The 24,590-nt window shown below is 37.9% G+C and overlaps 1 protein-coding gene across 2 annotated transcripts in view; it reads left to right on the forward strand.

The window, feature by feature from the left end:
* Position 1: 1 nt before the first annotated feature.
* ITGB3BP (integrin subunit beta 3 binding protein) overlaps positions 2–24,590 on the forward strand; it is a 29,192-nt gene continuing 4,603 nt past the window's right edge. The window contains exons 1-8 of one of the 2 annotated variants that reach the window (XR_013954583.1): positions 2–119; positions 3,735–3,777; positions 6,911–7,046; positions 12,391–12,472; positions 14,474–14,552; positions 15,676–15,769; positions 17,319–17,420; positions 17,623–17,682. Coding sequence is in view for 1 of the 2 variants with exons in the window: in XM_080603392.1 (XP_080459518.1) it covers positions 115–119; positions 3,735–3,777; positions 6,911–7,046; positions 12,391–12,472; positions 14,474–14,552; positions 15,676–15,769; positions 17,623–17,682 (499 nt within the window). In the remaining variant the exon portion in view is untranslated. The remainder of the gene's footprint in view (positions 120–3,734; positions 3,778–6,910; positions 7,047–12,390; positions 12,473–14,473; positions 14,553–15,675; positions 15,770–17,318; positions 17,421–17,622; positions 17,683–24,590) is intronic. The other variant, XM_080603392.1, reaches the window with a different exon arrangement.

The raw sequence follows: 24,590 nt of genomic DNA on the forward strand, positions 1-24,590 counted from the left end.
CCCCCGGGGCCGCGCACCGCCCTCCCGGCTCCGTTTCCAGCCGGCGGCGTTTGGCCGCTGCACGGCGGCGCTCGGGCGGGAGAGCTGCGAGAGGCGGCGGCTGGAGGCGCCCTCATGTCGTAGGTAGCGGGAGCCGGGGGGGGGGCGGCCTCGCCTCTCTTCGCCTCCTGAGGGGGCAGCTCGGGCAGGGGAGCTCGGCCCCCTGCGGGGGGGAGGCTTTGTGGTGGGGCTGGCAAAGTGTCAGGGGTGTCGGGGTGAGGGGGTCGTGCACCTGGGCTCTGTGCTGCTGTGGGAGCCGAGGGGGCTTCTCCCTGCCGTGCAGAGGGCGCGGGGCTCGCCGGGCTCTCTTTCCGCGGGGCTGTGTCTGTTCGCGTTGGCTCCGCCTGGAATAAATCCTGTCCGTCTTGCGACTCTGGTGCTGTTTTGTGGAGCTTTGCTGGTCGTGGCCTTCTGAAGAACAACTAGGGGAAAAAAATATGCAGGATGTTGCTGATTTCCACCCCGGTACGGTGAGGCCGCGAGACGCCTGCACGCCGCCTGCGTGTGGGCTTGGGGTGCTGTCCCGCTTCACAGTTCCTTACAAAGTTAAGAGTTTTGTTAAATCTAGCATAGGTTCCAGCTTCTGCCAGCCTTTCTGTTGACTGCTGGAAGTTAAAGTAATCATAGAATAGTCACACAGAGAAATTGATCAATACACAAGCTTTGATTTCTAGCGTTTAAGTCTGTTTCTGACTTGAACTACCATTTTACTACTGATGTAGATAATGATCGTGCATTCTTTCTGCTTTTCCAGTTAACAATACAGTTTTGTTGGCAAGTTTTGAAGAGGGAGCAGCAGAGAAATAGCGTGGAGGTGTTTTATTTTCTCCCCCAGTAAAAGCAGAAACTTATGAGGAAGCTAAATGAAATGGCCTCAAAGCGGGCTGCAATAATCCCCAGAGTATTTTTAATGAAAGAATATAGTCATAACATAGTTTTTTGTATCCTAATCTGTCTGTGACTGCTACCATTACGTTCATTCATAAATGGACTATGATGGAAAGAAAGAGAAGAATATGTGGAGTTAAAAACAAAATAAGAAATCCATTTCTTTATAGAAAGTTAAATTGCATACGTAGATTCGCAGTTAACCTCAGATTAGTGATTTTACCAGAACAGTATGTGAGTGAGCAAAAATCTCTGAATATTAGTGAGGAACTGACAACGTGGCCTAGAATGGTAGGTCAGCAATACGCTATAGCAGTAATACGTAGTTCTTACACCTGATAAATGTTATGGGTAAAATAATCCTTGCAGGGTGTACAGCGAGCTATAAACTCATGTCATCATACTCTGCATAGTTCAGAAAGTAAAATAAGCCTTGTTAGGGGATTTTGAACCAATTCAAGAGTAGGAAACTCAGATAAATAAGTTAATGCGTACTGTAATCGCATATGCATCATCTTTCTGCCTCTTCTTCACATTCTGGCTTTGGATTCTACTCCAGAGCCATAGCAAGGCTTTTCCAGCCATGTAGAAAAAGGCAAACCAAACTAAAGTTGGTGCGCCTCCTCCATGGTGTTTCCTAAAATGCTCTGGGAATTTTGTTTGGACTTAGATGTGAACATAAAAAAATGTTCATGTTTTGAAAAATCTGAGAATAAAGGCTTTGGCTGACTGGGTCTTCAAAACTCATCCAGGCATCTAACATGCTTCGGTGATCCTAGCCGAGGAGTGCATGCAGGCTAAGAGCACAAATGTTAACTTGTTTTGGGTGAATGGCAAATGCCCAGCGATTTTTGCATTCTCTTGTTATAGAAACAGAAGGACGATAACTAAAAAGAAGCCAATGAGCAAAAACGACTGCTGGATAGGACAGAATCTGAGTGGGATGAGCGAGGCTAAGCTGACTCCTGAAGCCAAACGTGTACCCATACGGCTCCTCCCAGGATAGAAGTGCTTGTCTGGAGTGAGGCTGCTTCTTCAGCACCGTGGCTCAGGGTGTTTGCTGGGGTTTTGCAGGCCAGCAGAGGGCAAATCGGGCTGTCTACAGCTCTATTGCCGTACACAATATTTGACAGACTTTAAATAACATGGTCTTGACCAATCCACAACTTTTTTCTCTAAGAAATTTTCTAAATGTTTATAATTTAGTGCAATTTTCATGCGATTTCTCATTTATCTTTATCCTACAGCTATGTTCAGTCCCGATTCTCCTTTACTTTGGCTTCCAGCATCTTTTGAAGTCCATCATAAAAACTTCCATCATCACAGGCCTCAGTATAACATGCAAATGCATCGGCCCCTAGAGCACCCTTTTGGAGTAGATATATTAATAAATATAATGTTTCCCTGCTGCCACTGGGGTGGAAGATGTAATGGAGTCTGCATTCCTTAAGCAATATGGGTTGCTATTTAAAAAAGAAATACATTGTAAAGAATTCCATCAAACCCTTACAGCTTTGACTGCCCTTTGGCAAGAATTTCAGTCACTTTTTTTTTAATTTAAATGTTACATGTTTACTTGGCTTTTTTTAAGGTAGAGTACTTCTTTCTTTGTGTGTGTGTGTGTGTAACAGAGATGATTGTAAACCAGTATTAATTAAAAACCTTTACCTGAGTTACATTTCAAAGACATGTTTTCCATGTTTCCATTTTTACAACACTTTAATGCAGGTTTGGAGCAGTACTGTAAATTAGAAGAGGATGTATTTGGAATAAGGTCATCTTAATTCCCTACAAGACAAAACATTCTTTTCTGAGATGAAAATTGAGCAAAGTTCTTGAAATATGATGTATTTTCCAAATCTTGTTTAATTTGATACAGTATATATGTTTCGTGGGGACTGTTCATATAAAGATTTTAGTTTTTTTCTTCATTGTTTTATATAATGCTTTAAACTGTTGTTAAGATTTAAGAATGTACTTTAAAAGTTTCAGTTGTCTCTGGGAAAAATAGTCTTAATTTATGTTGACCTTTCTTTCCTTTGAGCTTTTAGTCTGCATTCAATAAAATTTTGATGACTGCTCTTTAGAAGACAGCTGTACGATATAAAGTATTATAAATATTCAGCTTTCCTCTTCTAGCGTTGCCATTAACAGCTGGGCATCCAGTTCAGCAGAGCAGATTTTGCAGAGAGAGCTTGGCATGTTCCTGAATCAGTATAGTGAAGAAGACTAGCAAATAGTTTCGTATGGTTTGGGGACCTGTAAAGACATAGAGCATCTGTTCCCCAGTTAAGTCATAGTCTGGTAGCACTGAATCATGTTAAGAGCTAAAATGATGGGAAGAACTACTTTTTTCACCTTGGCTGTACCTGGGCTTTAAATGCCTGATGTGTTATTTCTACTAATGGAAAAATAATTTCAACCCTTGCTCAGAAGGTAGGTAAATAATAATGCTTCTGCGTTTTTTTCATTGTTTATAGTCTTTTAGAAAGAGACAACTGAACATTTTGTGTTCTGTGCAATTTCACTTAAGTGTCTTAATTTTTATCTCTAGTATAAAATGGAGAATTGGATTTTCCTACGCAAACGCTTTATCCTTCTAAGCAAGCAATGTTTTTGTTGCACAGTATTTTAATCAGTTAATGTATTTGTTTTAGATGAGATTAGTTTTCTTGTGCAGCATTAAAAAAAAAAGTGAAACATATGAAAAAGAATCATGTCTTTTAAAATAACAGATTATAAACCTTACTACCAGAAATCTTTGTGTCTAGATGATTATAAAATTTGTCCATGTTTTTATCTTGCAGAGCTAAGAGATCACTGAAGTTGGATGGTGGTAAAAAATATAACGTAAGTATTTTTGGTATGGGATAATTTGGGATATGTTTGTGTGTAAATGCACGTATAACTGTATGTAAACATGGTATTTAATTAGTTATGCTTATGTTACAGATTGGTTGCTGTCTAGAAAAAAATCTCAGGAAGGCACAAAATTACTGATGGAAATATTTGTATAAAATCTGTTGGATTCTATTTGTCACAGAACTGCCTGGCTTTAAGTAATGTATAACTGAAAGAATCATCTGAAAATAATGGGTGAAATATGCATATTTTTATTGCCTTCCCTATTTACGCAAGAGCTGAATGAGTTAAGATCCTTGTTGAAATCATTTATTAGAAACTAGCTCCGTTATCCTGGAAGCAAATGTTCTGCCATGTAATTGTACATGTAACAATATGGAATTATGATAATGCTGTAATCTGCATATTATAAACTGCAAAATTGAAATGAAAACATTAAAGGCATTTTCATGACAAGGATATAATTACCTCCCTCAGCAAATCTGGCATAATGAAACAATAAAGTACTAACACTGCAATAAATTTCACCACAGTTATCACAATAAAAATAAAATTGTACTGTTGCTATTATTTTTTGTAAATGCAGCTATAGTATACTCCCAGTACCAGCATGTCATGACATATGTCAGTTTATTATCTGCTTCTACCAACAGTGGGTGTTGCTGCAGACACCAATGCAGAGAAGCTTGTGAGGATGGCAGTGTTTGAAGGAAGGAAAATTTTTGGAAAAGTATATAAAGAGGAAATAGCTGGTCAGTAAATGAGCTCCCAATAAATCTCCACATCTGTGTCCTTTTGAAGAGATTTGTTTATATGCAGCGCATACTTGGAGGTCTCGCTGGTAGTTTGCAAAATAGAAATGTGCAATTTTAAAAATTTGCTAGATTTTTTCTTCCTTTAAAGAAAGATGGCAAAATACTGCAATGGCACTAAAAAAAATCATTAGCAATTTAATTAGCAGCTTAGTGTACCATTACCCAACTTGTTCTGCTCAGAATGCAGCTGTGACTGTAATTTTGCATCTGTTTCTTGGGTTGTAGTAACATTTTTGTAGATGAGTGGTCCAGCTGAAATTACACACAATTCTTTTTATGCCTTAAAGCTATTCCTTCCCTGCCTCCCTCCCCATAAGATAAAAAGGAAGAGTTGCTCGGTGGTTACCTGGGTTTCTGGAAACCTTGTTCAACATAAAGCTTAACAAAAGCCCATCTGAATGATGGAAACTTTTATTGGAATCTCAGTAATAATGTGGGTTTACACTATGATTTTTAGTTCATACAAAGCCTCTAACAGGTACGTACCGATGATTTAAAGTGTGCCGTAATTAAATAACAGAATTGAAGGTAGAAAGGAATGTAAGGTAATAAACACACAAGGTTTGTGTGAAGTATTTCTTTTAGCTCTGCCCCTTACATTGCCATTTCTTCAGTTCCTCTCCTGTTATTCAGGAGGACCTCGTTCCACCTGCTGGTCAGACTACCCAAAGTATGCCCAAACTGACCAGATCAGAATCAAGTATTTTTAAACTTTGTAATTTTGGTATGCTACCATTTATTTTTATATATATATATATGCATAACTGGAGTAGGACCCTTCTATCTAGAACAGAAGTTCTTACTGCCAAATAAATACTGTCCTTCTAAGTACTACAGTAACTTTTTTTTCCAGGTAGCTGCTCAAAGGAGATTGGATTCATATCCAGAAATATGGTGGCTGAGGTGACTGCTGGTCACTGTTAAGCAGGAAAAATATCCTGAAAGTGTAAGCAGATTGCAGATTGTCCCTGTTACAGAAGAAAATTTATGACAATTAAATGCCTGAAGTGGTATCAATGCTTTACAGTAATTAATATTTCATTAAAAAAAAAAACACGTTTCTTCAACCTGGGTGAACGTGGCATAGTATTAGTGCTGACAGACTGATGATTTCTATCAGGTACTGTTTAAAATACCAGTAGTCTGCAAAGAGAGTGTGAACAGCTGATGCAAAATGATTTAGGGTATTCAAGACTAAAACAAGACAGATTGATTTCCAGGTGGTATGAGAAAGCTACGTAAGTGGGCAGCAAATTATATCCTTTGAAATACAGTGTAAGTCATAATACTGATGACCAATACTAACACTGTTAGGTTCTAAATTAAGGATAACCGCTCAAGGGAGAGTAAGGGAAGAAAGGCATCAAAACTGCAGCTTTGTGTAAAAGAAATAGAAATAGAATAGCTAGCAGCACTGGAGATAGAAGGCTGTTCCATGAATCAGTGTTACATCTTCACTTGAATTAGAATTAAATGTATTGTCACTGTTTTCAAGTATAATTGCAGAACTTATACTTTGAACCAATATCATTCTGTGAAATAAAATGAGTGTGAACATGGGTGGTGGTACAAGTGGCACAGGAAATGCTTTCAAATGAGAGATGAAAAGATCAGGAAGCTTTAATAAGAGTTTGGTACAATGACTTCTGGAGCTCATTCTGGAATTTTGGTGAAGCCAATAACATAGTAGAAGTTGTAATAAAAACACTCATTTGTACAGATAACGATAGAATACAGGTCTGTGTAGGTGTGAAAAATTGAGTATTGTGCTTTTGGACACTTAAATTAACAGCTGGCTGGAACTGAGAAGAAAACTTCTGAGGGTTACATAGATGCCTGTTATGCTTATAGGTACAACTCATGTTCCTTGTCTACTATTTATTTCACCTGTAAGCATATACTTTTTAAAGGGAGTTTCCTTGTTATAACACTGTAACAATTTAGTTCTATAAACATTAATATTTTCTTTCATTAAATTACTCAGCAATGAAATACAGCCTTTTCCCTGGGCTTGGATTCTTCCTGGATTGTAGAGTTTTGAGTAAAACTGATGTTTGTACATGTATTATGTGCTTCCCATAAATGGGAGTAAAGTTTGGAATTACTTAGAAAAAAGTCTTTCACCTGGTAGTAAATTTTCAGAAAGGCTTTGGCTGATTTGAGATGCAGTATGCAACTCTGCTGATAGGAAGGCATTCGCTTTGCAGAGGGAAAGTTTGTAACTGTTGTGGGTTCAGATGGACACAGATTCCCCTATATCTTCAGCCAATTTTGATCCAGATTCTTTGTCTTTTATTACATCTCAGCCATCTGAAGCAACGCCTTTGACCAAAAAGAAGAATCTAAACTCGTACTCGCCGACAACAGGAACGTGCCAGATAAGTCCATTTTCATCTCCCACAAGTCATAACGCACAAGATCTCAGAAATGGCCTATCAAATGGTTAGTTGAACATTTTGTCTTTCTTATTGCAACATTTTTCTGGTTATTGGCTTGATTTAGTAATTTATGTTTCCTGTTTGAATTCTTTTTTGTCTTAAAGCTATGTACTTCCCAGTTGGGGGTAGAGGGGCAGGTTTAGCTGTTCATGCCAGAAAAATAAATGAATGCATCCATGCACACATACTGCATTTCTCAGTTCTGAGTCTTCCTCTATGAATATTGAAAGTTATGTAGATGTTATCAGATCAAAGCTAAAAAAGAAGCTGAATTAGTCTAACTATTCTTCTTTGCCTTCTTTTATGTAACTTTTGTACCATTGTTTTTCAGAGTAAGGCAGTGTTTAATTAAGTTAACATAACGTTGAATGTCACTAGCTCTCAGAAAATATACCTTTATATTTATTTCCCATTCATTTTAGGACACGTGTCCACTCACACAGTCAGTTTTTGATGCAGACAAACTATGACTGCTCAAGAAGTATATTTTTGGTAGACTAACCTGCTTGTATGCTTATATACGTTGTGGATTTTAAGTGTAGAGGAATCACTAACTCACCTATTATGACTTTTTGTATTTTTTTTTAATACAATGAGACTTGTCATTTTCCCCAGATAAAGCCCAAGAGCTTTTGTTTCCCTGCATTGTAATTCCTATAAAGATGGTTGTCTCAATCCGAAAACTTCAAATGATTTTAAAAAACAACAATAATAACAACAACAATAATAATAATAATACATCACTTCCCTTGTTAACATGTTCTTTGTTCAGTTCCATCACTATCTTAAAAATAAAAAATCTTCTGTCTGATTTTGAATTTGTCTGGCTTTAATTTTCAGCCATCAGTTCTTGTTATGCCTTTTTGTTGGGTTAAAGAGCTTTTTATGCCCCATATATTTTGGAATTTATGTGCAGTAATTGAGGCCTCACTAACATTCATGAATTATGATGAGTAGAAACATTCTGAGCAGGATAGAATAACCACTGTTTGAAATATATCTGGATGTCTGCAGATTTTTGTGCTAGCTATTGCACCATATGCTCTCATGAGGATCTGCAAAAGTGGATTTTCTTCACACACGCACACACAAATAATAGATTTTTTTTTTTGGGAAGGAATGTTGGAATTCTGTCAAAACTGGCCAAACTAAAAATGAGAATTACTAGAATATCCTGCAAGTGGAAGGTATTACAATCTGTGATCATTACATCCCTTTTCCTTAATAAAAGTAGCAGAGTAACAAAGCATGCAAGTGTTTTGGTGGGAATATAGCTATGCAGAGTTACAGGCCTTGTGCGGTGTTTTTTCATTAATTTATTTTTTCTCCTAATTAGTAGTCGTGCTAGAAAACTAAACAGAAATAGGTATATACCAATTCTTTATCGTGCTGCAATTATTCCTTATGACCTGTCTTTAAATCTTCCTTGTCTGTCAGACAGTTTTAATTAATGTCAGTTGCGTTTTTCATGAGCATTCACTGCCAATTGGAAGGTTCACAGCTTTCCTACCAGGCTGACTGCTGATTTCTGTTCTCCCCAGAGCAGAGGTTCTTCTCCGTCAGCTTTTAAATTGGGCATTTGCCCCACCCCCAGAACTAGTACAAAAATGACTTTGAGCCATCGACATTCCAAGAAGCCTTTGGAGGAGTAATTAGACTAATTTCTCTCCACTCTCATGGTGAATGATAGCATCTCTCAACCAGTTGTGTGAGCCAGGTGTCTTCAGATAGGACCTATATTTTGGAGTACCCTTGCCTTCACAAACTGTGAACTGATATTTCCTGGATTATGTGAAGAGTCTGTGTGTCCTTTTTTTTCCCCTTGTGACAAACTTTCTATATCCTGTACAAAGAAACCTTTCAATGAGGAGAGTTGCCGAGAGGTGTTCTCCATCCGATCGGAGATCTGGCTGTTAGTGCGATCAGTTGATATGCCCATACCGGCATCTGGCACGTCACAGAAGAGTCAGTTATTCTTCCACACTTCAGTTAATTGTTTTGTCTTGACATGGCATCCTACATTCTTACCCAGAATGGAACAGTAATTAATCGGATTCCAGCAAAGTGACTGCATGTTAAACCTAGTAGCTGATGATCACTGAATTAGGATTGCTTGTATCCTGAGGGAAGAATCAGATTAGAATAATCTATGTCGCCTTTCTATGTTATCCTTTTTAATACTTAGCTTTGCAAAAAGTTTTTAAATTTTTTTATGATGGTAGCAGTGAGATACAAAATTAAAAATACTATGGATCATTAAATATTTTTTCTTCAATATTCCTCTGTGTTTGTATTTATCTGCTTTAATGACTCTTTATTTTAGTCGGGTGTCCTTCTGTGACACAACACAGGGTAGTACATGGATGTTGAAATCTATTACATGTTTTAAAACTTTTTTCAGCAGCTCAGCATTTGTATTACATGTCTTATCACTTAGGTAAAAGAAAAAAGGGAGCAAAACGTCTTGTACTAAAATGCCTATTTAGTAGGATGTCAATGGGAAAGGTGAACATGTACTGCATTTCCATACTATTATTAAATATGGACATAAGGGAACATTCATTTTGCCTATAAAAAGACCCATCACATGATCAGAGCTGACATTTAGATGGATAATTATTCAGTAATGTAGTACTAGCCATCTTTGCCCCCATATTCATATAGCTACCAGCTGGTGGAACAGACTCCTTATATCCCAGCTTCAAGTTGTCCTTTTAAGTCCACCGTTTCTCTTCTCCTTCTGAAAAGACACTTTGATTTTAAGTGTTGTAGTGTTTTAACAGATTATGGATATTACCTGTAGGTGAGGTGTTAGTGTATAATCTGTATTCTATTTTTCTGTGACCAATGGGTAAGAAAACAACAGAATTAATTTTTATTACAAAATAATGCCATTAGCTATAAAACAAACAAACAAAAACTTATTTTGCATTGTATAAAGTATACAAAGTTCCATGAATCCATCTCACTGGAGGCAGAAGGAAATTACTTGTCTTACTTTTGAATAACAGTGTGGAAGAGTGCCTCAAAGAAAACTAAATCTCTACAGAATGCTCAGATTGTTCAAAAGTAACATTTATTTTGTGAGAAGACAGGAACCATCCCAATCAATTTACTTATATTTAAATCAATCCAGGATTCTGTCATTCCATACTACTGACCTAAAAGTAGTATCTGTTTGATAACTGATGACTGATTTAAATAAATGTACTTAGATTTAACATGAAGTCTTTTGGGGTCTTAACCTTTAGCTACTGTGACGGAACAGCTTGAACTTTATAGCAGCTTGTCATTCTGAGGTATTTCTCAATGTTTTACAAAATATTAAAATTAAAACTTAATCTATCTCTGTGTGCTGATGCTTCTGTGTAATAATTTAGATCTAGCTAGAAGAAATCAAAATGTTTAATTCTTAGTGTGGCCTCTTTTTCAGTCTGATGTCAGAAAGGAGAGAGATTGAAGTAAAACATCAAAAGTATCTCATTCTCGAGGGTCTGTTCAGGAATGAATGCATTTGGTAAGGCCACAGTAAAGACCTTACATATCTGTTGTAGGGACAGATGTAACCTGTCTGAAAACACCTTGTCGTGAACTTCTTTGGCACTAGACAAACAAAAATCTTTCTTGTTGTCCAGCTGTTTGGCTACAAGTACAGTGAACTAAAGCTGACTGACTGGTAGGCAGTTCAAAGTCACTAATCATTGAAAATGTTAACGATCTCCTTTTTTAAGAGGAACACTGTTACCAGAAGACAAAAAAAAAAGGAATGAATGCATCAGTTATGCCTCTGCCACTTCATATGTATATATGTACACCTCCACCGTTCTCTCCTTAATGACTGTCAGATCCAAAAGTAATCTGTTACAAAGGAGGATAAAACTGTGCTCAAAGAAGTGAAATTGTACATTGGAACAGAAAATGAGAGTAATTCTGGGGGGAATTCTTCAGGTGGGAGTTACTAAAAACTCACATTATATGATGTTTTTGACTTCAGCCACAATCAAAAATAATCTCTTCAGATGTGACCTCTTTTTAGGTGGAGCATAGATAGGTACAACACCTGAGGTGTTGAAAGGTGACCATACGGGCTGTGTGAAGCACGGTACTGTGAGTAGTTATGGCCTCACTACTTTCAGTAGACTCACCAAAGACTTTTGTGCCGTGAGATCCTATGAAGTGTGACAGGATACACTATTTTTCAAGAATTAGTTAAAAGGGATGCAGTACTCTTTCTGCAAGAATATCACCCTTCTGATGTGCTAGTTGGAAGGCAAGCAGGACTGACAAGCTAATGTACTGACTTTAAAAGCAATGGAAATTGATATGCAATATAAAGGTTTAGTCTGTTTTGTTCTGAGTTGTATAAGTAGTGATAAGTTGTTTAAATAGATGGAAGTTCAGAAAGCCTGTTGTGATCAGAGATACATTATGTATAACACACAAGATACGCAATGAGGTTATTGAGCCACTTCAGCCAGCAGCCAAGGAGCTAAAGGTGTTATTTTGTTGCTGCTCTACCTTTCTTCATCTCATCTGCTTCACCGAGGGCATCCTGCCTGTCCACCCACTGTGGGAGAGCAGTCTGTGATAGACACACTGGCACCTTGTCATTTCACTATGCCCGGCCTACAATGACAGGAGGACAGTTTGTTTCCCTTACACCACTTGTGAGTCAAGGTTTTGCTAACAAATCCATAGGAATGGACTTTTATGGTAATAACCTATTCCTGTTCCCTCACAAAACATGCAACTGCTCAAGGTATTGGTGCACTGAAATATAGAAATATGGCTCGACATGCAGAATAATAGCAACTGGCATATGATTTATCATGCCCCATCGTATGACAAGTTGGAGTATTATATTGTCAGTATAGTATGTCAGAGCCTTTGGAAATAATTTGCGCTGTCTCCTTGTAGTTGTTTACAAGATGGAGCTGGGGACCAAGCACTTATTAAAGGGAAATGGAGGTTTCATTGCTCAGTCATTACAGTATTTTCATGGTAAAGCTCTGTGCTAATATGTTGTATTTAGGCAGCTAATAGGATAAAAAAAAAAAAACATGTAGAACGCAGGCACTGTGTCAAAATTATACAAACTTTCAGTTATTAATATGATAATGCCAAGCTTTTCACAAATATAAACGTCATGTGAACTGATGAGAGGTCAAATTATGACAATAAATTATAGTCAAGTTAGGGTGTTTCATTACAAGGGAATCTGCCCTGCTTCATAAGTGAGTGTTTTTCTCTACCTAAAAGATCATTCAGCAGTCAAGGTTCATATTAGCACCTTCTTCACGTGCTTCAAACACTGTGTTTTGTTTTTATCATTGTTTCTTTCCTTGTAGACCTCCCAGGAGATGAAACTGAGCAGAACAATTTGGAAAGCAGATTATCCAGAAGAGGGCAGCCTGAAGCAGAGAAGCATGCGTAAGCGTGTTAAGTGCTTTGTGGATGCAGTGCCGTGATTTTTACTTAGGAGGGATTAATATTTCATAAAGAATTAAATTAATAGTGATTATTTTTTAATACTTGCAATTCCTCAGGATTGGATATTTGAAGGCACCGAATGGCAGGCTTAGTTACAGGTACAAATTTATGCAGGGTTTGCAGCACAACTGTCCAGCCAGTTCTGGCTCTCACCGGTAGCATGGGGCATATGACACTCAACCAGTTATACACCCATAGTACTACATAGTGAGGTATCGTAATTAAGGTACCTAAATGAAGATATGCTTTGCCTTTCCAGACTCTTCTGAAAGTATACATTCTTTACCTTATTTTTGGAAGCATTAACTGCCAAAGATAAAGGGCCAGTAACCGCAGGACACTGAAGTTGTACATGGTGTCCCAGATGAAAATTCTGTTGGGGTTAGATACTCTAATTCATATGTATGTTTTTACTAACAACTAATATTTGTGACATTTGGTCAACTAATTATTATGTTTCTTATACTTGAAGTTGTAGCTCTTCCGTTTGATTATTGCAGGTGAACTTTTGATGTGTCTCTCTCTTTTTTTTGTGTGTGTGTGTGTGTAATGGACACTTCCCCACCATTAGGTAGAAATTCCCTCATCATCGAATGGTACCTTCTTAGTGATGGAGCTTGACAGACAGTAGAATTGTCTGGATGGTATGCTAGATAGTAAAAAATTCCATCTTACAGTTATATCAGTGGAAAGCTGTAAACTCTGATGAAAAAGGGGTGTTTGGTTTGGTTTGGTTGTGGGTTGTTTTCTGTCTTTTTTTTTTGGTGATACGGCAAATCTCTCAATCAGTACTTACAGGCACATTTCCTAGTGATAGGAACCTTGAACCTGCAGAACAATTTGAGTAATCAGAGTCTCCCTTGACATGTAAATGTTTGCATTCAATAACTCAGTATGCTTTTTTTTTTAAATACAAGACTTTTGGAAGATTAGTAGTTAGTGACATGTCAGAAAAACACATTTATAAACTAACACCCACACAGCAATATTTATGTGAACTTCCATTCACTTTATTTTTGCAGGTGGAGAATACATTGTACAATACACTGACATTAGCATTTTCTTCTCTGTATAGCATAGCCTTCTGTTGTCAGGTTGAAATGCAACGATGATACTTTTATTTTCTCATACTGTAGTTGTCTTTCTAAGTACCGAAGTACTGTCTTTGGGATTTCTTATGAGTGTGATTCTCCCTTCTGTGGAAAGAATCAGCAGATGGACGATTTCTGTTGCCTCTGTTTAATTTACATGTTTGCATGCTTCCAAGAGAAACGAGCCTAAACCTTTATTATAGGACTTTTTTCAGTACGTATTCAGTGCAAATCCTTAACCATGCATTAAAGTCTGCCTTTTAGATCTAATCTGATGGTATTTTATTTTAATTTTTATTACAAAAATCATTTGTCTCTGAAAGCTGGCCATCTTTACACTGGTAGTAAAATATATTTGTGGTGTGAAACAGGAGATAGCACAACAAAGCTGGAAAAATGACCTCGTGCTATTTTGTCCCCGTGGAGCTCGCTATTAACTTTTTGTGTTTCTTATGGTTACAAGCAGTGGTGTACAATCTTGGAGCCCATGGGTCTGGGGAGCTTGAGCTGTTGATAAAATTCCTGTTCTTGGGAATAAATGAGTTAAAATCCTGTTTTACCATTGCCGTCCTGTGTGATCACAAGAAAATCATGATAGCCGAACCTGAGTTCCTGTCCTTAAATTTAGGATATATATTTTTGGTATTTCCTATATAAATCATTACAAAAGGCAAACTGTATTTGGTGTTTATATGACACAACCAGGTTGCATAGTCCATCTGTTCACAGTTTATCTCCATCCATCCTGGGTACGATGTTAAGAAATTCTGGGAAACATTGTAAACATTGATTTTTCAGTAAATTGTGTTGTGACTAATTGAAATTGTTTTATTTTATTTTTTATATGCAGGTTCACAGAATTGCAGTCCAAAGTGAAAAGTTCATTGGTTAGATTTCTGAAAACGAGAGCAAGTCTTACAAACCTAAAGGTCTTGTTTACACCACTTTATTTATTTTTAATCTACATTTTATATAGGAATTGAAATAAAAATAAAATCTTATATGCAACATTTGAGTTTAAAGGAATAGGGAAGCAAAAATAATTCTAGAAACCAGGAAGACTTGACCTGGAAATACAGAAAACACACTCCCAAAAAACCAGAACTTAGTAGCTTTTTTTTTTTTTTTTCATATTAGTGAAGTTGATTTTCCAGGAACACCATTTTAAATTTGTATCTCTTTCCTCATTCTGTACAGGAATAAAAGCATATGAAGTAGTTACCAGCTATTATTTATTAGTTGAAGTATGAATTATTACTGCATAGATTTTTATGTCCTTGAAAATTAAATATCCCTTTGTGTTGAAGTGATTGTACTATTTAATTTACCTCTAATGTATCATCCTTTAATAGAATCTATTTAATACATGCTAAAATGCAAACCATTCTTCTGGTTTATTCAAATTTTGTTTCCTGAATAAATTTAGCACAAGGTTGCTTGCTGTATATCAATATCCTTGAAATAGTTCAGTGTACTCAAAGTATTTTATTGATTTATTTTACTTGCATGTGTGGTCTGACAATGTATTATTAAAAAAAAAAAAAGGCTGCTACTAACTTAAAATATTTTAATTGAAATGTTTATTTAGAATCCTATTGAAAAATCCTTTGTATTTCTCGTAAGATTAATACCATAAGTTTTTACCATGAAATGCTGGGGAGTGAGTTCCATAGAGTGTTAGATGCTTGTAGATTTCCATTTTACTTACATATTATAGCAAGCTTGTATATGCTCCAAGATTGCTTTTCTGGGGATCAAATGCTAATCTGTTTAAACAGCTGAAGACTTACGAATGAAGTGCAAATAACAGGAAATTTTTAAGTAATACTTTTAAAGGCACCTGAATGCCATTTTCAAAAATAACATACGTTCTTACACCCTTAAACTCCTTAATCCCACTGATTCTGTGAGGTGAAGTCTCATGCATCATTGAGAGTTTATGAAAAAATCCCCCAAATTCTGTCTTTAAGGTGTTGTTCATAAGTTGTTGACATCTAAGTAGGTAGGTTGGGAATGAAACTTAACAGTGTCTTTTAATTGTGTTTTTTCCAGGCTTTAGAGGGCAGTAGAGAGCTTGAAAATATTATTGGCGGCTCGGACTCCTATTGCATCTTGAGTGCTGAAGTGCAGAAAACCCAAGTGCTAAGTAAGGAGGATTTTCGATAATATTTATCCCCTTTATAAAAATTTAACTATGACAACTCCAATTTTTTCCTGGATTTATACACTGCTCTGTGTTATAGCAGAGTGTTGTACTCCAGGCCTCTAGCATGTGAATTCTTCTGCTCACAACAAATACACCTTAAATGTCCTTGTGCACCCAACTAGGGACATAAAAGAAAGGCAACTCCAACAGCTCACTCTTCTAACTCAGTCACAGATGGAGAGGAAAAACTTGCAAGAGCAACACCTTTTCTTATGTAAATGGTTAGGTACTTAGTGGGCAGTTAGCTAGTGATTAGGCTAAACGTTTGCACTTTGATTGCATTGCCTTTCTTCTCTTTTTGCAAGGAAGTTGTTTTGTTTGTTTGCCTGTTAGGAGGATTAGGCTGAATATAGGTTTCCAGGCTTTAAAAATCGCTATTCATGTGTCTGTAAATGATGGACATACCAGATGCTTATTTTGTTGGGATAAGAGCACTTTACAAATGGCGCATCTGTAATACTTTTCCAAAGAAACCCAGAAAGTCAAAGATTTTCTTTTAAAAATTTCCTAAAATGGACACGCAGATCCTTACTCCAAGTCAGAGGTTCTTGGGGAAAAAAAAAATAAAAATCTCCTTTATCGGGTCATTCTGTAGAGACAAAAGTAGCTGTAGGCACCAAAGAGTTCTGTTGGTGTTCCGGCCCCGATCTTTATGCCTCAGAACAGTTTGTTCATTTGTTTTCACAGCAGCAGCACAACAGCATCCATATCCACATGGCATGTTTGCAGTACAGCTGTGTGTCTAAGATCGTACATCCCAAACAACGACTTCTCCTCAAAAGTTTGCATATATGCCATTGTTCCTTCAGATTATTTTTTTTACCACCCCCTTATAATCCAGTTCCCAGCTGACCAAGGAATATAAATAATATATACATACACGTAGTCACTGTGTCCACTCCATGGACAAGCATTCAAATACGATAAGTATGCAAAGTTATCCTGCAGCAGATGTGATGTTTCACTGGTATGCATTATTCTGCAACCCATCCGATTGCTCTGTTTTCTGCAGAGTTCAGTAACACTGAAATTAGCTGTAGGAGAGCAGAGCGTCCTCTGGCTGAGACTGCTACGTATGTTTGCAGCTGGAAACAGGTGGACAGTAAAGCCCCAGGTACTAGAGGATGTTTCTGACCAAAGAGCGCTGTGGCTCCTCTAATGCATTAGGTGAATGCACCCCAGCAGTGGAATGTGTGCACCACACAATTCCAGCAGTTCCTGTTGTTTAAATTAACATTTCTTTCCTGACTTATTCCAGTGCTCATTCAGTTTTCATTTTGCATTTGTATACACTGTACGAGTTCCCACTGTAATGCATATAACCAGATGCTTTCTTATACAAAATGAAGTTTTGTGAAAACAGTCTGTGTTTACATTACTACCCTACACCCTGGATAGGGCAGTAAGACCACCATATCCAGGAGAAGGTTGCAAATGAGATGCCAGACCTATTGTTGACACTTTCTGTTATGCCCACTGTTTCTGTTAGCTTCCTGTTGCCTTTAAAATGGGAAAGACTCCTCTGAATTGGAACAAAGCACCATGACAGCACTGGAAGACAAAAATGGGAACAAAATGTAGTCTGAGGCTTGTAAGCATAACTTTTCAAAATTACGTTCATATTGAAATATCTTTTGTTAATTTTTTTTTGAGCACAATGTATAGATAAGGGGTTTTTTTCTGTTATCTCTTGAAGAAAAATACAAATGCTTTGAAAGTGGAAAAAAAAGACATTCTTTTCTTTGAAATCTCTGGGGTAACATTTATTGATTTTACCTTTATTTCTTCATTAGTGGGTCAAGCAGAAGAACTGCAGCTGTTGGAAAGAAACCATGGAAAACTTCCTGCCCAAGGTATATAAAAATATATATATATGTATACAACTCCTATGTAATAGGTATTGTGATGATTCCTTTTCGTTGATTTCTTCTTAGTTCTTTCCACTTTAAATAAGTTGGATAACTGTTAGCGTATGAAAATGGTAATAATCAAATATATTTTTTCTGAGCATGCAGGCCAGCCTAAACTCATGCTCTATTCAAATGTAAATTTCATCTTTCCAGCTATTTTATTGTGTTGGGTATTTCTCCATAAAATTGTGAGTCATTAACAGTCCTGCAGTTGAGGCACGGTACAGAAATAAGTGCAGTCAGATCCCAGAGACTTTACATACCCTTTATATATACCAGTTATCCTTGTTCTTCCTCACTCTCTTCCCTCCCCCTGCATTTTCAGTGTATAAGCCAAGTAACATACACTCTGCAGCAGAACCTTTATCACCTTATATGTATTGGGAGGTATTTAGCACACTCCAGGGGACTGTGAAATCCTGACTATTAGGTTTCTTCATAACTGGTGCTGTGAAAATATTTGAAGTTGGTGGCTTTTAATATAGCATGGCCCACATAGCCACTTTAGTGCCATGTCTAGCTGGGAAGGTGGCTGGGGGGATACAAACAAGATTTTTTTTTCTTTTTCACTCTCACTGAAATCAACTCACATTCACTTGCTGTTAGTTTCATATGTTCGATAGTGAAATGGAGCAAAACCAGAATCAAAATCAGTGATGGCAGTCGTACTGCTTTGTCTGCCAGCTGTCCCAACCAGCGGGACTGCTTAGTGTATCACAAGGAAACCCTTAGTTTTGTTTGTATCTACTGTTCCACAGCCCGAAATTCTTTCTGCTGTGGGGAATTCTTTCATTTTAGTGAAGAAAACTGATAAAACTTAAGTTTTCCTGATTACCACGAAATGAAAAGGAGCGTCATTATTTTTTAAGGAATTTGATTCATTTGTGCAATCTGCTCTTTCTGATTTACTGCTTGTATTCCCCCTGTCCTTCTGTTCAAATGATCGCAGCCCCATCAGGCAGTGATAATGGTGAGCACCATGGGCCACTGCAGATTTGAACAGGCACTGCTTCCTTTGTGCGCTGCTTTTTAATGATCACCAGGATACACATTTATAGTCCCATCTTTGCTCTAGAAACTAGCCCATAACACTAAACATATATCTAGTGATCAGTCTTGTTGGATAAGAAATGGCGTATTTTGTGAAAGTAGGATGGGAAATCGAATGATGAGCTTAAGCTGACCGATTTTGATGAACTTTCGATGTCAATTTTCCTTTAATAAAGAATAGATTCCATTTTGCAAACTTGAAAATGTGGGAGTAGGAGAGATGAAAGATAAAAGAAAGCATTTAGAAATGTTTTACTTTGCCTTTTAATTTTGGATGTGGTTTTCTGTAATTATTTTTAATTAGTTATGCTCAAAATTTAAAACCTATGACTATTCTGTGGCTTGATACAGATGGAATGTCACATTATCATCACATGGTGAGGCATGAAATTTATTTACTTTACATAAACAATCTCTACATAAAACAACTTAATACAACACATTCCTTGCTCAATGGGCAGCATTATGCAGGACTCCGTATATCATCTTGTGTGACCAGCATAAAAAATGGCATCATTGTTTGTCCATGACTAGCATTTACAGTAAACAAAATGTTTTTGAATAGAATGTAAGCAAACTGTAAAACAGCTGCCAAGAGATGAAATCTAGTCAGTATGCTGCTCTCCAAAACGTGCTTTATGTGTGTTGAGAATAAATGTGTAGGTTGCGATATGCATATTTTAAGGGAAAGTTTAATCGTTTCAGTGTTTGAAGGAGTGAAGATAATATTCTAAAAAAAAGAAAACTACTTAAGCTGGTTGTTACAAAATAGATTAATAATTTCTGTTTTCCCAAAAGATAAACAGTGACATAAATCATGTCCATGACTGTGCTGCCCAATTAAGAAACAGTAAAGAGCATTGTAGAAGATCAAATATAGCATTAGGGAAAACTTTTCAGACTGGGTCCTGTAATGAAATAAAAAATACTTGATTTTTTGTCTTTTTGTTCATCTGACAAGCCCAAGGCCAAATATGATCATCCCTATTAAGTTTAGTTCTAAATGTTCCTAACTTTCATACTATTTTCAATTCAAGTGAATCAAGTTTGTACTCTCGGCAGCAGCAATGGTTGCTTTCCAAGGGACCAGGTCAGGGTTAACTGGATGGGTTTTCATCTAACGCCACATGAAATTAGTAATGAAAGCAAACTGGAGAAATTAGAGACAAAGTACTACTGAGTTCCCATTCGTCTATCCAGTTTTGCTGTCCTTTATAGAGTACACGGTGAAAACGTTGACCTCTTTGTTCATAAACAAGTGATTCCTTTTTTACTTTTTGTTTAGTTTAGCCTTCTTACCTTTTTCTCGGTGATTTTTGGTGTCCAAAACAACTATGCATATATCACAAAGCGTGAAAGCCCATTTCAGAGACACTGCAAAATATAGAAACTTTCTCAAAACAGATAAAATTGTAAGAATACAGTATTCCACAGCTTAACCCAATTTATGTCAGTTTGAGTTTGGACTTTTTATTGGGTCTTTGTGCATAAGCAACTAAATACTTGGGTCTGGACTGCTTTTGGGTTGCTGTGAGTGAAGGTAAATCAATTTTACGGTACATTTCTAACTCATCCTCAGATGAAGTAGAATAAATTTGTTGAGCTTTAGAGATACTTGGGTGTTTGTCTCCCACCTATCCTTTCTGCTCCCCTTCCCCTATGGAATCTTCTGGGGAAAAGGGAAAGATATCAAAATTTAGTTGTATGCTTTCAGTAACATATCTATAGGGTGGTTTTTTTCTGACTGTAAAAACTAATGTAAAAAAACAAAGTGTTTCTCTCAACCCAACTTTGCAATCTCTTGCAGGTAAGAAATTACACCTTTATTGGGTGTAATGTCCAATGAACTGGCTAATCAGAAATTACTAAGCGAACTGAATTAATTCACAAGTTAATTTACTCAGAAACTGAGTTTCTTTCCAGAATTTCCATTCCTTGAAAGCAAATGGAACTAAAAGGGGGGAGATCTAGATTAGAGGTTAGGAGGAAATTCTTCACTCAGAGGGTGGTGAGGCCCTGGCACAGGCTGCCCAGAGAAGCCGTGGGTGCCCCATCCCTGGGGGTGTTCAAGGCCAGGCTGGATGGGGCCCTGAGCAACCTGATCTGGTGGGTTGGGTCCCTGCTTGGCAGCGGGTTGGAATTGGATGGGCTTTAAAGTCCCTTCCAACCCAAGCTGTTCTGTGACTCTGTGAAATACCATGATTGTCCGTACTACTCTCTTTTCAGGGCAGTAATGAGATGGATGCAGTGGTAGGACCTAGGTATTAGAAAAGATCTTTTTATTTAGCAATTTTACAGTCTTCTTTCTTAAGAACTAGTACGTGAGCTGAATGTCAGAACGAACAACGTGCTTTGTTTGTGCCAGTCCCATTCACAGGCATTTGTGAGAGGGTTTTCTGAATTTCAGTTCTTCCTTAATCTGTTTGGGAAAAGCTGCTAATACCAAAAAAAAAGGCAGGTTAGACCCTTAAGATGCAGGCAAATGGCAGAGGTCAAGGAGAAGAATGTGCAGACCCACGGCACACATCCACAGCTGGTGGGTGATGCCTTGGAGCTGAAAGCAGCTGATGGAAACGAGCGGACCTTCTGAGCGTTACGTTGCGTGTAATTTGTCAGACAGCTTCAAGAGATCGTAACTTTTTGCGATGGGACCTGGCCTTGTTCATCTTTTCTTTGTGGGACAGCTATCTGTGGTTCTGCTAGTAAGGATTTTTCTGCAAGTGGCCATGCAGGAAAGTTGATCTCAGCTTGGTTTTTAAGCTGTACCTCAGTGTGAATGCTCCTAAGTGGGCCTGCCTTAAGCAAAACTGAATTAGGACTAGTTCAGTGCTGAACATGTGAGTTTGCACGTGCGCACAAGGACTTACTGCAACTCACCCGTTTTGTTTACTTATAAATTGTTTTGAATTTCCCCGAGCAGAGAGACAGAGAAATCATTCTGCCCTCCTGCATTTACAATCAAAGCTAGTTGTAAGATTGCCCCCAGAATGCACCCTAAGGAGGCGAGTGTTGTGTCCCGATTTGTATTTGGTGGATTAAAGCCTGTTGCCCAGGCTTATTTTGACAGTACATCTTCTCATTGTGTGCAAGCAGGTCTTGTTTCAGTTTGTCCCCGTGCTAGGCCTTTACAGTCTAGAGGAGAGAGCAGAACCCACTGCGCCTGGTGCCCAAAGTCTGCAGTGCTTGTGGTTTGCCCAGCGCAAGCGAGTGATGTTGTGTACTGAAGGAGTGCTGCTGAAAGGTAAGGGAGCTGCTGGACAGGTCTCTGCTGGATCCCCCCCCACCACAGCCTTCCCCAGCAGGTCACCGTTCTGTTGGATCCTGCTTGCACCTCTCGAGTCCGTATTTTAAAACACATCCTGAGATTTGAGAAGTATCCGGGTCTGAGGTTGCAAGCATGATAAGCGTTTTGGATAGAAGGGGGCAATTTACAAACCTCTCCAATGATTTAACATCTTCTGCTATGTAGATGAAATATTAAGCTATTAACTTCGGTGGCAGATACAGAAATGCACATGAGACGTATGACTATAGGCCTCAGACGTATATACATACAGAACTGTCAACCTGCGTTTTATATCTAGGTGTCAGCCACACTTATTCATGAGTTTCACACTTGTGTTTATGCTCTATTTTCCTGTGTACCTTTTTACAGACTCAATAACTATTAATTTTTAATTCTAGTGGCTCTAGACTTCAGAGTATTAAGTTTAATGAAAAATTAAAGAATTGTAGTTCCTTCAACAGCTACATGTAGTAACTCCTACATGAGAATAAATGCTGCTTTCTCCCATGAATATAATTATTTTAAATAAAAAAGAAAAGAAACATTAGTTTGGACTCACTTAGTAGCAATTATATGTTTAAGAGGTGTAAATAACTTGCTATCCAGACATTACAAATATCCAGGTGCTCTGTATGTGCTGATGACAACAAAATTGAAAAGAAAGACTGTAATAATTCTGACTGGTTTTCTCTGCAGAAGATATTGATTATTTGTGTGTGGTGAGAGATTTGGAAAATTCAATTAAAGGAGTTGTGCAAAGGTTTCATAAATTTTCCTTGTACAGCGTGTACACAGACATTGTTGCGTATTAAATCAATGCAGCACTTCACAATATATTTTCTTTGAAACATAAAAATAAATAACATTTAAACAGTTCTGCTTACTACAGAAACAAATTTTATTTTCTGTGAAGCATTTAGTCATGTGCTATCACTGACTCATACACATTTGCCAGCTGTAACAAATTTTATAGACGTTTTCTCCAGAGACATAGCTCATATACTATGAATTTTTAAATGAGCAAATGGTGAAGAAGGGATGTCAGCAATATAAAAATTGATCAGTTAAAAGATAAAAGCATAAGTAAAGAGATTTGTATGGTAGTCTTAATAGGTTTTATTAAATAAAAATACTATAAAAAGACAGTAATGAATAGACTGAAGGTTTTAACTGTGGTTGAGGTGGAGAAAAATTATTCTGGCACATTTAGTAGAAGATTGGTTTTATATCACCTGACAGGTGAACATTTTTTTTCTCTCTGCTTTTTAGATCCGTAAATGTTTTAGAGCAGTCAAACTTGGGGAAGAATGGTGGTGGAAGTAGGAGGGGAGAAGAAACTCAGGAGGATTCTGCCCTTTTGGTGCTGTTGCGGGCCGGGGACAGGAGACTTGGCAAAGGGCAGCGAGGCTTTTAACAACCCACTCGCACAGCGGGGTGAGGTTTCTGGTGACTGTCCAGCTGCTGTCTTGTGGTGAGCAACCCTAAAACATTGAGCTGATGAGAGGAGAGAGCGAGGGCAGGCTGCTCCCTGCACCCAGCCAGGGCTTGTCCCGCAGCCCCCAGGAGTCTTTCAGGTCCCCTCTGTAGGTCCCCTCCTTTCCTAGCTGCTGCGGCCACAGCAGGTTTTCATCCACACGTTTTGCTCATGTTTGGTGTCTTTGCTTGTATGTACTTGAGCTTACACATGAGTTCTGCATGTAAGGTAACGAGAGAGAGGGGTTGTTGTTTTGTTTGTCTTGTTGAGACATTTTTTGAGCAACTGATTATCCTCATTAACTCACAAAAAAAAAATAAAAGCTTAAGCTGCTATGACAAATGTGTCGTTTTGCAGTATCTGGTGGTAAATAGTATTATTTGACTCTGAATATCGAAATCTTAATGCCATCTCTATAAACATTACTATAAATGTGACACATCATGGTATATATTTGGAAATCTATGGTATATATGGGAGAAAGCTGAGTTAATGAAGTTATGAACTTCATTACATGAACCTGGGCAGCTTACATTTTTTAAGACCTTCTCAGAGTGAAAGGCAGACCTTGGCACGGTTGCTTCAGTGTGTAGGGTTCTTTAAGTACCGTGTAGTCTGAATGCTGCAATCAGCGAGTAAAGGGTTCATAAAGACTTCTGAATTAGTTGCATTCAGCACAAAGAAGCCAAAGAATAGCAACTTGTAATTAAATCCTGTTGCTTGTCATACAAGACTGGACAGTTTTCTATTTTAAGTGACAGTTAGTGGTAGTTTTTTTATGATAATTGGAATGAACAAAGGGTGTTTATTAGGTATAATGCCGAAAAGTTGTACCTGAGGCAAAGCCGGGTTGGACGCTTTCTTGTGGAGTAACCTCAGAAGCCCTACTTCAGGGCAGAATTTCCGGCTTACTCCGGGACTGCTCCAGGTAATGTCCCTGGCACCTCCCGGGAGGCACAGACAGGGATTCCACATCCCCTCATGCCTGGCAGTGTGGGGCAGCTGAGCACTCAGCCTGCCGAACGGGCAGAATGAGGAAAC

This window comes from Anser brachyrhynchus, assembly GCF_964034855.1.
Source record: "Anser brachyrhynchus genome assembly, chromosome: 8".
Classification (NCBI taxonomy): domain Eukaryota; kingdom Metazoa; phylum Chordata; class Aves; order Anseriformes; family Anatidae; genus Anser; species Anser brachyrhynchus.